This window comes from Homalodisca vitripennis, chromosome 2 (genome assembly GCF_021130785.1).
Source record: "Homalodisca vitripennis isolate AUS2020 chromosome 2, UT_GWSS_2.1, whole genome shotgun sequence".
Classification (NCBI taxonomy): Eukaryota; Metazoa; Arthropoda; class Insecta; order Hemiptera; family Cicadellidae; genus Homalodisca; species Homalodisca vitripennis.
The window spans coordinates 17,218,076-17,232,143 of NC_060208.1; the positions used below are offsets into that span (position 1 = coordinate 17,218,076).

The window sequence follows — 14,068 nt, forward strand, 5'->3', positions numbered from 1 at the left end:
ATAAAATATTCATACGCGTGCCAATTAGGTAAATAAACTGATACAATGGAGTATATAAGGACCCGAAAAAATGTTGCCAACAGAACTTTGTTGGCCTTTATCCTTTTGAAGCCCAAAATCAATATAGTTCTTTCAAATATAAAGAGATTTAAAACACTCAATACGCTTATTTAGTTGACATCTAAAGTCAATAAAATTATTTGAAATGTTCATGAATATTTGTCTCTGAAACTTCTGACAAGACTGCAAGTGCATGAAGAGTCTGAAGAGATGCAAAGAAAGTTGGTGACAAAGAAGCTCAAAACGAACCTTTGCATTGTTAGAGACACCTATTTATAGAGTTCTTCCACCGTGCTTAGAGATTTTGGCAGAAACATTGAGCACTCAATTGTGCACCTGATGAGACAATGAGACTGCCACTTCACCTATTTAAAGGTGTCTCTGATGTCAAAACAATGTAAAGGTTCTTTTTGAGCTTCTTCATCGCAGACTTTCTTTGGATCTCTTCAGATGAACATGACTTCAGCAGTCGAGTTTTGAGACAATGTCATATTTCAGATACTGCAATAAAAGGAAAGTGAACTGGAGCTAAATTAACATTCAAATTTGAAGAACCATACATTAGTTTTAAAAAACAATATTTTTAATGTTTAAACAATAACTTTTGGTTTATTAGTTCTGTTTTATGCAGAAAAAATATTATTTGAGTAAAGCCAACCAAAAACTAAAATGCGTCATAAATTGTTACAAATTTTGTTGATTGTTTTTATAACATTGATGTTAATTTTTTTGTATCTAAATTGTACATTTAGATGGTTTCTGATATTTTTATTTCTGGTGTGCGTGTGCATCATCCATTATCTCGTTTGGAAGGGAAAAACTCCGGTTGAGGTTTATAATGAGGTAAAAACTGGTTAGTACCAATAAATTTAAATTTTCCTTGACAGTTCCTTACCGTTGTAACCTATAAGGTTGTGACTTACATGTTTTGTCAATACAGTAACATCATCAGATATACATGCATTAGCGTATAGTTGTAGATTTAAATGAAAACATAAAATTAATCAATACACTCACAAAGATAAATCAAATTACTACAACATGGTGAGTACATGTTCGTGCATGTGCAATGATGGTTTGCAATGATTGATTATGTACCTTCTACGTCTTCATATTGCAACTGTAAGGAACTATCAAAAGGTAAATGAACAATTTATTAATAATAACTACTTGTTATTGTTATTAATTGTGTAATTTATGTTTTGCTGTGATTCCTACTTTGATGTGGTTTTTTTTACTATACAATACAAAAGTATAAGAAATAATAAAATATATACGAAGATCATACCAGACTAAGAGATGGCTGTAGCAATGATTTACTCAATTTATATGAAAATTAATTATGACAGACTACAAGTGCAATTAGGACATCATAAGAAATTTGCAAAACAAATTGTTTCCATAACAGATTTTGAAATTGAAATATTTTAGATCGTTTAAATTTTTAATATTATAAAAAGACTTTTTATTAGGTAATACTTCAAATATGCACCTACAACTTCGTTATTAGCCACAAACATAATTTCTAATTCTAAAAAAACTAACAAACATAATTTCTAATTCTAAAAAAAACTAATTTAATAAAAGTGATGAAATATTTATACAACGGTTTTCAGGGGTAACTGAAATTTATAACAACATAGTAGAAAACACATTTATTCACTCGAAGCAATTATAAAGATTGTTTGACGACAGCGGCAGCCTTGGGAAACCCGTGGGCCTCTAGAGACTTAGCCAGCTGCTCTGCGCTGTTGTCGAGATCGTCCTCGGCCCACAACTGAACGACATACCGCGCACGTTCAAGGTCACTCTGCAGGGATCCCTCAATGTACTGGATCTGTAATATATTGAGAAAAATTTAGTAAAAGTCTTTGAAGACCATTACAATAAAGTTTTCAAGATCATAATTCATTCATTATGTGATGTCTACCCCTGCCTTTTTAACACTTTCTCTGCCGCCTCCTAATTTTTACAACTTTCTTACACTGCCACCCATTTTAATGATTGTTAAATAAATATAATTTTTTTACCAATTATAAGAAAACATGGGACTTACATTTTTTTTAAAGCAGAGTTCTTCCTCTTTCTACACACAGGTTCATACATAAATATTTTCAAACAGAAAATCTCGTTATAAAATTCAAAAACAATGTTTTTTGTAAAACAAAAAGTTTACCAAAAATCATCACCATGTACTAGTCTAACGAAAATATATCTCTCATTATTACTTGCTGTATTCAGCATTGTCATTACTGTCACTACAGCTACACATATTTACAATTGAAATCCACTTATTTTTAAATATTTTATAGAGTGGAAAGTCTTGAAACATGGTTCTTTGCAAATGGCAATTTTGCACTCACTACACTGATAGGAAGTGTCTCTTCTTGCAGCCTTGCCTGATTGTTTTTTAGTTATCAAAGAGCACAACAAAAGTTTGTATTACTATTTTGCTTATATTTGTTAATTGAATAAAAAAAATGTCAACAAATTACATGCATCTCCAAGAAGTCGATCGGCAGTAAAATCAGGATCGTTCTCAGAATAAATCATCCCTTTCACTGTAACATGAAAATTTGAGTAACTCTTCTAGCACTTGATTGTCTTCAATACTTTCACGATTTATTGTATTTACTTACAAAACAATCGTTGTAAACTAAACAAAACAATAACAATGCAGACGACAAATTAGAAGAACAACAATTAACGGCCTAAGCGACGCGACGACGAGTTCGTAAACAAATCACTTTGTCCGCTATTCCAGATGACAGCCAACAATATTTCATAGATCATAATCCATAGTGTAAGAAATAAAAACATGGAAATAGCAAATGACTATCAATGCCGAAGTCCAAATACGTTTAAATGCATTGTTATTACTGTAAAAGTCTGTGCCATCAAAAGACGTCGGTAGTATATAGAATTCGAAGCCCGACGTCAAATAACGTTGTCGGCAGTGAAAGTGTTAACACGCAGTACTCACCGTGTCTGTGAAGCCCATTTTCTCGGCCAGTTCTCGCCACTGTGCGTCTATGTTCTTCGCTACAGCATCCATAATGTGCGCTGCAATTCCCGGTGCATTCTGGCTTGCTTCCGGAGTTTCAGGTTGCTCCTCTGAACCCACTATCAACACAAAGTGTAATTTTTTTACTATTTCTAAAGTCAATGAAACAGCAAGTTTAAGGTTATGGCCAAATTGCTGGCTTGGGAATTATAGTTACATTCATTTTGACTCAGTAAAAGTGTAAGGAAGGCTAAGAAATGGAATTTATTTTAAATTATTTACATTATTGTTATAACAACTATTTAGCTCTTACTATTATTTTTTAGTTTAATGAGTTTTGTAAGAAACTCATCTGAAGGGTATGTTTAGGGTGACTCTTATTTACTTTCCAAATACCTTTAATTAAGATAGTAACACCAATCTCCACTAACCATTAGGTTAAAAATATATTATTTTGACAAGGCTGTTAACTTATATCCAACATTAATGGGACTAGTTTATTTATTTAATATAAATATAATGTTTTCATTAATTTTTATCTTGAACACATTATTGCTGCAAACCTTTTTTGGTTATAATTTCTCATTCTTAAGGACTGTAAACAAATATTAAAAACCAACTTTTAAATAAACAACAGATAAATGATTTTGAGTTTTTGATCCCCATATCTCAAGTATTAGTAGTTTTTTATATGGAACATTCTAAAGCAAAGGGTAAAACAAAGGCCTACATCACAGTCATAATACTTGTAGCTTGACCCATGGCACACTTTACGATTTGATCAGGACAATATATTCAAATAATGGCTGATCAGCTGATCTCTCCCCTCTTTCTTATACTGTGTGTGTCTGCCTTTTACTCTATCATAATGGTGAGGTGACAATTACTTTAGGTAATAAACTTATGTTCATGATCAGCCTGAGACAGTTGCATGGAACAAACCAGCACTATACTGTGCCATGTGAGGGTGAAAACAACATTACCGAAGTTACACAATATTCCTCTTCTTTTGACTTTCCAAAAAATCTATTTTACCTCTTCATAACCCTCCCCAAACCCAACCTCTTCTTTTTAATTTTAATAAGTGGCTTGTATTATTTATCATTCCCTACAAGAGTAATTCACTTAACAGAATTAGAATGTCAAAAAATTATTCGTTGTTATTACATTTTATTCATTGCTATAAAATTCATATCCAAGATAAGCTAAAAATCATGCAACTGCCTGTAGTTCATAGTTATTAAGATTTATTATTCTCAACACAGGATAAAGTTGTGAAGTGTAATACTTTGTCGTAGGTTCTTTTATTGTTGAAACTGATTGAAGTAATAGCTTGATTAAAGGCACAAAAGAATATTAGCATATTAGTTACTGAAAGTTGCATAATGTATATGTGATACAAATCATGGAAAAAAACCCCACAACAGACTAACCTCAAAATGCCAACTTTGACCTGGAATCGGTCACACTGGCTCAAAATTAACCTGCGGACCAAACTTTTTGTATTTATGATTCACAATAGTGGAGTTTAATGGATACTAAATATCTACGTTTAAGCTAAAATTACACAAATTACACTTTCATAATCTATTTTTTGTGTCACGCAGTATGTAATAAAATAAAATAATTCAATAGAAACACATTGTTAGGTTTGTTTAAAATACATGCGAGTCCACTGTAGGAATCTGCATATCACAAATGTATACTTTATTCTCTGTGTGAAATAATAAACTAACATATTCTAATAATTTATATTACGGCATAACACATTTAAATATAGGAAACCTCTCTATATGAATGCGACTCACTCCTATTCTATCAGAATTTAATTGATCCTTCAGTGTCAACATCCCATTTCTTCAATCAAAATAGTAAGGCATAGTTCACCTGTTCATTCAAAAAACTGTATCCCACATTAGACTAGTAGTACAACTTCTTGCATCCAATTAAAGAACTTCAAAATTGATTTGTTTTGAATCAAGAGTTTATTTAGCTAATCATTAATAAATGTCAGAGAAATTTCAGTTAACTGATCATTTTATCGAGATAGAACGTAATCTCTTTTGAGGTTATATTTGCATTGTTACATACTTAGATCTTGTAACTTTTTTATGTTTTATTGAGATATTGACCACTACAACTTTAAAATTACTTTGTAGAAGAATAAAAACATCCTTAATCCCACTAGTACATTTCATAACCTTACATCAAAAAAAGCATTGCTGTGAATTTCACTCTATAAATACTTTTAGGACTGAATAATTTTACAATACTGTTACAATACCAAACTTATGAACAAATTTTTTCTTCTTACTTTCATCTCGCTTCTCATCAGATTTCAAGAGTTCATCTTCTTCTTCCGCCATTGCTTCTGTCTCATTTACCAGAACTGTGTTCGATTCGGCCACGTCTAATGGTTCTTGCTTCTCTCCACTCGGCAGCATCTTGGAAAACCAAAAAAATAATCATTAGCTGTCATTATAAGCACTGCCATTAGAACGTTCGGTCCGACCCGTGCTAACATAATTTGCAATTTAATTTATGTAAGGTTTATGTAAAGGAACCTTTTATAACCTATAACGATGGCAAATGTCCGAAATCCTGTTATCCTTTCAAACCTTCTATCGTCAATAACAAACTTTAAACAAAAAATTGATTCTCAGTACGGACCCGGAACCAGTAAACGTACGGATGAAAATTTAATGGGTTTCTCTCTCTAAGCGCCTTTTTACAGCAAGAAAACCAGCAAAATAATTGCATATGCATCTAAATCTTACTTAAATAAAGAATTGCTCATCACCACCGGGATAAAAATCCTCCAAACTAGTATTGAAGTTAAAACAAAACTCCTCGCAAATTTAATTGACAGTGAACTTTAACATCCTTTAGAGCATCCAAAAATAGATGGAAAAAAGATTTCAGATTTGGATAAGAAAAAGAAAATCTCTAAACTTAAAAAACACAGATCAACAAAAAATTATCTCTCAACAACAAAAACACGGATGCAAAAAATACAGAAAATGTCAAAAAGTGTTAAATTTTGTATAACCTATAACGACGGCAAATGTCCGAAATCCTGTTATCCTTTCAAACCTTCCATCATCAATAACAAACTTTAAATAACAAAAATTTAATTTATGTACTATGAATAGAACTATACCACTGGCTCTAAAACAGTATGTAAGCTCAATCCTTTTCTAGGTAGTACACAAGTGTACACCGGTAACCTGGTAGTTTTGGTTAACCCAACTAAACAAAAAAAAAGATACTTTTTAGTTTTTTTAAATGTATGCAATGTACATGTTGTTGAAATAAAAAAAACGCAACAATGTATAGGGAAGAAAACAACAGAATGTGTTGTAATCCATGGTCATACATAACAATCTTATGAAGACGATTTGTAAGGCACTTCACCCTTGGCATTTACAGTACATAAAACATCTAAATTACAGTAAAAGGATAAACAGTTGACAAATGAACTTACAATGGGTCGTTCTTTAGCAATTTTCTTGATCATGGCCTCCAGATATTCCGGCAACTTGTTGATGGGGTTGTTGCTGTGGGTGAAGAAGTGTGAAGACTGAAGTGCCAGGAGCCTCAGGGCACGCCACCCGAAGTTGCCATCGTTCACAACCCTGTGACATCATTTTAAATTGTAATAAAAACAATTCTAGCTCTGAATTCATTTTTCCTCCTTACAAAATCATTGTATCACATTTGTGAAGTGCCCAGTATCACTGATCTACTTAGCTAATACTTCCATCCAAATCAGTTCCACCTTCTCATATTTGGTCCATGATTCCAGCGTCAATAGCCAGTCCTCTCCTTTTATCTCCATGTCTTTCTTTAACTACTTAACCCATTGCTCATGGGAAAAACCTTAGCTCATGAAACTCAGCGGCTGGAGATGTTTACAGTGGTAGGCAGTCGGCTACCCGCCGGGGCGCATACGGGGTCTACTTGCGGTAATTTTAAACACACTATTTTAACGCATTATATATTTTTATGTAATACTATGTGCATTTATTTATTTAGATAAATACTGAACTAAAATAATGAAATAAATCTAAAATAAGATGCAACTTGCTTGTCAAAGGCTTTGCACAGCTTGGGATTGTACACTAATATTCGCAAACAAACTCAAACTTATTCATAGTCAAACAAATCACTGTTGTTACCATATTCTCCCAATGCAACTTTCTAATAACAATCTGTCAAGTTCTGAAGAACACAGGTTATCACCCATTGTATACAACAAACGCAACCGACCACCATTTATTACAAACAAAACTGAATGTGAAAGTGAAGATCATATTAGTTGATACCATTCCAGCTGATGTTATTTATAGGCTAATACTGTGAAAACATTACAATAACAAAGGTAACTGAAAGCATCCGAGCGCATTGTAGTGGGAAAAACATGAGGTAAACAGTAGTTGCTAAACGACGAACAGAGGACACTACGAACGTAACAAGGAAAAATTTGGGAGGGGTAAGACAACTGATATTTTGCCAGAGTGAACAGAAATTACAGCCCTATTTTGTTTCTTAAACAGTTCTTGACCTGTATCTATGTTGAGAATGATCTTTTAATAGTACATGTCAGTAATACTGAATTATTTCAATAATAATAATTTACTAACAATTGAAAATTTGGAGGGGGGGTCCAGGCCCCTTTGGATTTCCTTGCTGGCTACGTCCTTGGAGGACACATAGCTCACGTTTTTCAGCATTTGGTCCCCTGAACGTTCCAATCTCTGAAAATACTGTTCGTAACAGTAGTATAACTAACGAGGAAGAGTATGAGAAAATTAGAATTCCCCCCCACCACACCAAAAAGCACCAAAATTAAAGCATATTCATAGAATAGCCATCCAATTGGTTTGAAATACAGTAGTTAAATGTTTAAATTTGATTTAACCTGATCTAATTTATTCAAATGTAGATTAATTTCACACTTCCTCTTAATACCCCTCCCCCCACCAACACCAGTATGGTGTGCTCTCCAATCAGAATCATCCCACCAAAGGTGTTCAAGTTACACCACTGGCTAGTAACATTAACTTGGTTAGGTTGTAAATGCTGAAACTATTTTTTTTTTTTTTTTACTTACTTAATAAATTTATCAAATATTACCTATAGGAACCAATTTTGAGGTGAGGTGTCTGGTGAAATTTATATGTAAACACATTGAACAATACATATAAAATAAAAGGTACTTATTTTTTTAACTAAAAGACATATTAACATAATTCCACAAAAAAAAACTTAATTTGTGCAGTTTTCAACACGAAATTGTCAATTTGAACTTCGTTGTGACAGACTCTAGACACAATTACAAACACAAATTCATGTTAAACACATGAAACATTCTCCTATCTGTAAAAGGTCTCAATATAATCTCTTGGTCTGTAATCTGAACATGTTCTCACTTGTACTGATCCTCGACCATGGCTGCAGGATCCAGCTGTTCGATGGCATCCTTGAAATAATCCTCTAGAGACATGAGGAAGTTCCGCTCCGGTGCCCGGCAGGCCTCCAGGTTATCGGGCATGTAGTTCCACAGTCTGGTCAACTCCGGACTGTAAAATTGGCAACATTGCATCACTTTCTAGATGTTGGATACTTTCTATTTCTTATCTTAAAAACGTAAGACTGCTTGAACTGTTTAAAACTTTTTAAAATTCATATTAACACAAAAATCATATATCATGATGAACAAAATCAATGAATTGTCATGTGTGTATATATATATTATAATATTATATTATATACGACAATTAATTGATATTTGTTATTTAAAGTAACCACTCTGAAGATAAATATCCAAGATAAATTTATATTCACACATATATACATTTTTACATTAGATATATATATATATATATATATATATATATATATATACATACATTAAATTTGTATAAATGGCAATAGCCGAATTTAATTTTAATAAACATTGAATCATAAAAAGTGTATGCATGTAATGTACTTGCATATATAAAAATAAAACAGTTAAATACTATTCATAATTTAAAGTTATAAAAATAAACTCACTTTCCCATCATGAACTTTTTCTGAGCTTGAGCCTCCTTGATTATCGTGCCAATACGCTTCTTTGGTCGTTTTGGGATTTTGGAATTCTGCCGTTTGTCATCTTCGGTTGCCTCTTCTGCTGGGGTCGCCGGCTTATGCAGTTCGGGACAACCCTCATTTTTCCAGTTGTTCCAGGATTCTTCTCTCTGTTATTTTTAATAAAATAAGAATTATATTAGGCATGAAATAAAAACACAATACAACATTTATTTAAATCTTCTCCCACTCTTTAGGCATACTAAACAGCTTTCTTAGAATTCTGGCCATCTGATCATGCTTTGATTAAAGCTGACGACAACTATAGTTTTTGTGAGTTCTCTTTGCTTTGTTGACATCATTGTAACCATTAAAAACCATGTACAATTTTGGCCATAATAATGTTTCCGCCATAGGCAAAGTACTGATGGTTAAGATATTTTGGAGAGCACTTCCAATTCCTACTATGTAGGAGAAAACCGTTGTCTATTACTTTCGTACTTCAAATGAGATCAAGCGTTACATTGTCCTCTATGGACACCACATTGTAGAAGGATGATTTCTTTTCTTTGTAGCATTCCAGTGTTGTTTAACAAAATTTATTTGTCCAGACGCATGTCATCTAATAATGCGCTTCCCCATCACATTTATTACTATTAAAAATATTCTAAAACTACTCAATCAAATCAGACATTCCGTACTTGACAAATAACAACTGTGATGATCGAAATTTGTAAAAGAATATGTGGATAATGCAAGATTACATAATCAAATTTTGCTGTATTAAATATTTCAATTACTGTATGCTGCATTCGTACAGAGCTGGATTGCAGCACACTGTATGAATGCCATTTCTGTTGCCACTTATAGAATTGAATCATTAACATAAAACACTGATTATTAAATTTAAAGTAAAATAAAAATATATAAGGGAATTTTACCTTCAAAACATGTTGTACAGTCTTGGCAAAGGTCTCACCATCAGGTGGGGTCTCTCTGAGCAGACTGTACACCTGATCCGTGGTATCTTTCACCCATTCGGATTCGTTCGGTCTTAACTCCTGGTTTTCACTGTGTAAAAAAAGCACAAAGGATCAATAATTGTCTATACTGTTCTAACAGTAATTTGTTCTACATGAAATTTTTCCTGCCTCTCCAGTGATAGACTTTGCTAAAGCTAAGCCAATAAAAATACAAATTACCTACAGTCCACTGCTTTGGAGTGGTCCAAAGTTAGTAAAAATTGCCCACGCAGTCTAAGACCTAAAACAATGACTTACGATGAGATAGCTATCGGTATACATCAATCATTCATTAGAAAAGTTGCTACTAAACATGAAATAGGTTTAGTAGCAATCTAGAATTTAACATTAAGTTAGAGAGTCAACGCATTGAAGGTTTGAAATCAGCAATTTTTTCAGGAACCCACATAGACTCAAATCTAAAATGGACTGAATATTTTCAAATTTTGGGAAGAAAGCTTAACTCTGCTTGTTTCCAGATGTCAATCTTAAGAAATGTTGTTGACTTAAATACAAAACTGATGATTTATTACGCTATATTTGCTTCAGTCATACAATATGGCATAGAAGTTTGGGGAAGTTCTAACAGGCTTGAAAACATTTTCAAAATCAAAAAAAATATTTAAGGATTATGACATTTTCCAAAAGAAGAACTTCATGCAAAGGAATATTTAAAGACTTAAATCTGTTAACCTGTCCATCGGTTTATGTGCTGAGATGCTTATTGTTTGTAAGGCAGAATTTCGAGCTCTTTTTAGCAAATCACTATAATTACTTACTTACTTACTGCCGGGGCGTAACAAATCTCAGTCGATTCTTTGCCTCGTCTATGAGCCTCTTCCACGCCACCCTGTCTTCCGCCAGATCCACAGACCCTCCACACCGGGTCACATCTTCGACCACTTGATCGCACCATCTTATCTTTGGCCTACCCAAAGGGCGCCTTCCTGCCGGTACCGCCTGGTAGACCTCTTTTAACCTTGTGCCCTCCTGTCTCCGATGTACATGTCCTAGCCAGCTAATTCTCTTTGCCTTCACCAAAGCCACAATATCAGGATCTTGGTATACACTGCGTAATTCTCTATTTTTTCTTATTCGCCACACCCCTTCATCACATATTGGTCCAAATATTTTTCGGAGAACTTTATTCTCAAAAACAATCAACCGCCCCTCATTTTTCTTCGTTAATGTCCATGTTTCACTTCCATACATTAGGACTGGTTGAATGATTGTTTTATAAATTCTTATTTTGGAGCATTGTGACAACAATCTTGACGTAAAGAGTTTTGTACATGCCCCAAGACACCTATTTGCATTAGCTAACTTGCTTTGTATCTCTATATCCTCCACGTTTTTGCTGTTTATTGTTACACCCAAATCACTATAATTACTATACAAAAATAGAGATGTTGCACTTTCCAATTCAGAGACTTTCTTTGTTTGAGCGTTCACCACAGTAAGTATTTTGGAAAAAAATATGCAATTAACTAAATATAAAAATATATAATTATGTAATAAAAAACCACACAAGTTTCCCACTAGATTTAAATCAATTCAAAAAGAAAATGAATTTAAAATGAAAGTTTCAGATATGTTAAAAGAAAAGAAATTTTACTCTATTGAACAGTATCTATGTGATACAATAATTTAATAACATAATGAATATAAATACATAAATTTATACAATTATAATAACATGTTACATATTTAATTGTATGACATTATACTTAATTAATGAAACTTTTGACTTTGACGATGTTTCATAACTGATAGTAATATTAAGTTTTATTTTATACCTTGACCATGTAACCTGTTCTTCCAGCTGTGCTGGATTAAAAATGTATATTATGTAAACTGTGACAATAAAGAATTTGAATTTGAAAACAATTTGAATGAATGAGGTAAAATTTCTGTTACTGATGTTTAAAAATGTACCAATTACCATGCATCATCTTGTGAAAAATCTAAGGACTATTTTAATAGACGTATCGAACAATGGACTCACTTCTTGAACTTGACAGTGGCATTCAAGTACTGGAAGAGGATCAGGAACTGGACGAGGACGTAGCGACGGAAGTTGATGTCGCTCAGTTGCAGTTCCAGCAGTTTCTGATTGGTTAAGAACTTGGCGAAGTAGTGTTCTCTGTCCATGGTCTCTGTCACCATCTGCTCGGCTGTCACCAGCTTCTTGTTCTGGACCCCTTCCAACTTCCAGCTCTTGAATGCTGAGGTTACACTATCTGTATGCTGTTCAAAATATAAACATACAGTAGACCAGCAGACACAATACATGACACACAATACTGAGAGTGGGGGGCTGTCATGTTATCCATCTATCCTTTTCTATCAAGTAGACCATCACTGAGTCATCAGCAGCAACTGGAGTGATTCGTGATTTTACGTGTCAAAAAATCGCCATGCAGAACAATGGATAAATGTGAAATCCTTTCAAAAACTTGCAACACAAACTCCTTTCATATTCCAATATCTGGAGGTATACATTTTTAATGTACACCAGATTTTTAGTGATTTACATTTAAAAATAGACATTGAGACATCAATAACTCAGGGTTTAGCAGACAAACCATTGACAACAGGAAATCGTTTATGGATTTTTCACCACAGCAATGACTTGGTACACAATGCTTTCTCTATCAAGAGACCTTTGGCAAAGCATGCGCAATATCCCTATCTTCGTTAGTCTATCCTGATCAACTAGATTTACCTCCCTGTGATTTTTTGTCACTAAAGTCAAGATACCTTTCAAAATAAACAAGATTTAACAGAAATACTTTATTTGGGTCTGTTTATAGAGTGAAAGCATTAGCATTGAAAGTTGTAAATACTGGTATTACTGAAAATATTTTCCAGTACCGCATTTCACAATTTAAAATTAGCAATATTATGTGGTGTATGAATCGAGAAGTAGTGTTTGGAAAGCGGCAGTGTAAAAACGGGAGATAATAACAATATTTACTTTTTCCAGTCATAATCCATCATATATTTTATAATTTATTCATTTATAAAAATCTATAAAAATTACTAAAATTTATTTGAGGAAAAGCAATGAGCGGCAAAGCTAAAAAATTTAGTTTTACAATTTTTGTTTAAAAAGATGTACCCCTTTTATTCTTTTTAAGAAAACATATGTAAAAAATATTAATAGATGTCATGCAAGTTTTTCAGTGCTACAATCACCAGTAAAACGTCAATTCCTGTTGTTGAGAATATTCTACAATCTTTTTTTGTCTTATGAGTTTATTTTCATACATAAAAATAAAAACTCTCTACCAGACTTGGAAATGGAAGGTATAAAATATGTATCAAAGACTAACTCATTGAAATTTGCATGAAGAAACATATAATCCAAATAAAAATGTTGACAGTGTTATCTGGTAAAGGCTACCTAAAACTAAATTTGTAAGGTTAACACTCAAAAGTAACTTTAAGTAACAGATGCAATAATTTGGATCAATGAATGTTGCAATGTATTGTGTACATGAGTGGAAAGGCAATAACATCAGGAAAGTTTTGTGGGCTGACTGAAATTGATGGAAATAGAATAAAAAGTGCAAACGGAGAAGGTACAAGAAGAAAACAAAAAGAGGACAGTGAAGAAAAACACCAAAAAAAAAGAAGAAGATAGTGCCTTAAAGGATTACTTACCATAGGGATTTTAGTGCACAGACAGTAGTTATTTTGAGTTTAGGTACATTTTTGTAAAAACTTCAAGGCTACAACAAGCTACAAGTTTTACATACTGCCTATTTATTCTTGAGTTAAATTCAAGCAATCTTATTACAATATATTTGATTTTATGAAAATACAAAATATTTCATACTTTAAAAACATGTGCTTTTGTATAACAAAATCAATAATCTTTTATTACTAACAATATTAATACTAATAA

General features: G+C 32.8%; 1 protein-coding gene across 1 annotated transcript in view; it reads right to left on the bottom strand.

Annotated features, from left to right (window-relative positions):
- Nucleotides 1-1,700: 1,700 nt before the first annotated feature.
- The window catches only part of LOC124353596 (THO complex subunit 1), a 57,051-nt gene continuing 44,683 nt past the window's right edge, over nucleotides 1,701-14,068 (bottom strand). Inside the window, exons 7-14 of the mRNA XM_046803509.1 lie at nucleotides 12,164-12,405; nucleotides 10,078-10,207; nucleotides 9,122-9,306; nucleotides 8,497-8,646; nucleotides 6,549-6,699; nucleotides 5,379-5,508; nucleotides 3,044-3,183; nucleotides 1,701-1,897 (exon numbers count right to left, since the gene is read on the bottom strand). Of these exons, the coding sequence (XP_046659465.1) occupies nucleotides 1,733-1,897; nucleotides 3,044-3,183; nucleotides 5,379-5,508; nucleotides 6,549-6,699; nucleotides 8,497-8,646; nucleotides 9,122-9,306; nucleotides 10,078-10,207; nucleotides 12,164-12,405 (1,293 nt within the window). The 3' untranslated portion in view covers nucleotides 1,701-1,732. The remainder of the gene's footprint in view (nucleotides 1,898-3,043; nucleotides 3,184-5,378; nucleotides 5,509-6,548; nucleotides 6,700-8,496; nucleotides 8,647-9,121; nucleotides 9,307-10,077; nucleotides 10,208-12,163; nucleotides 12,406-14,068) is intronic.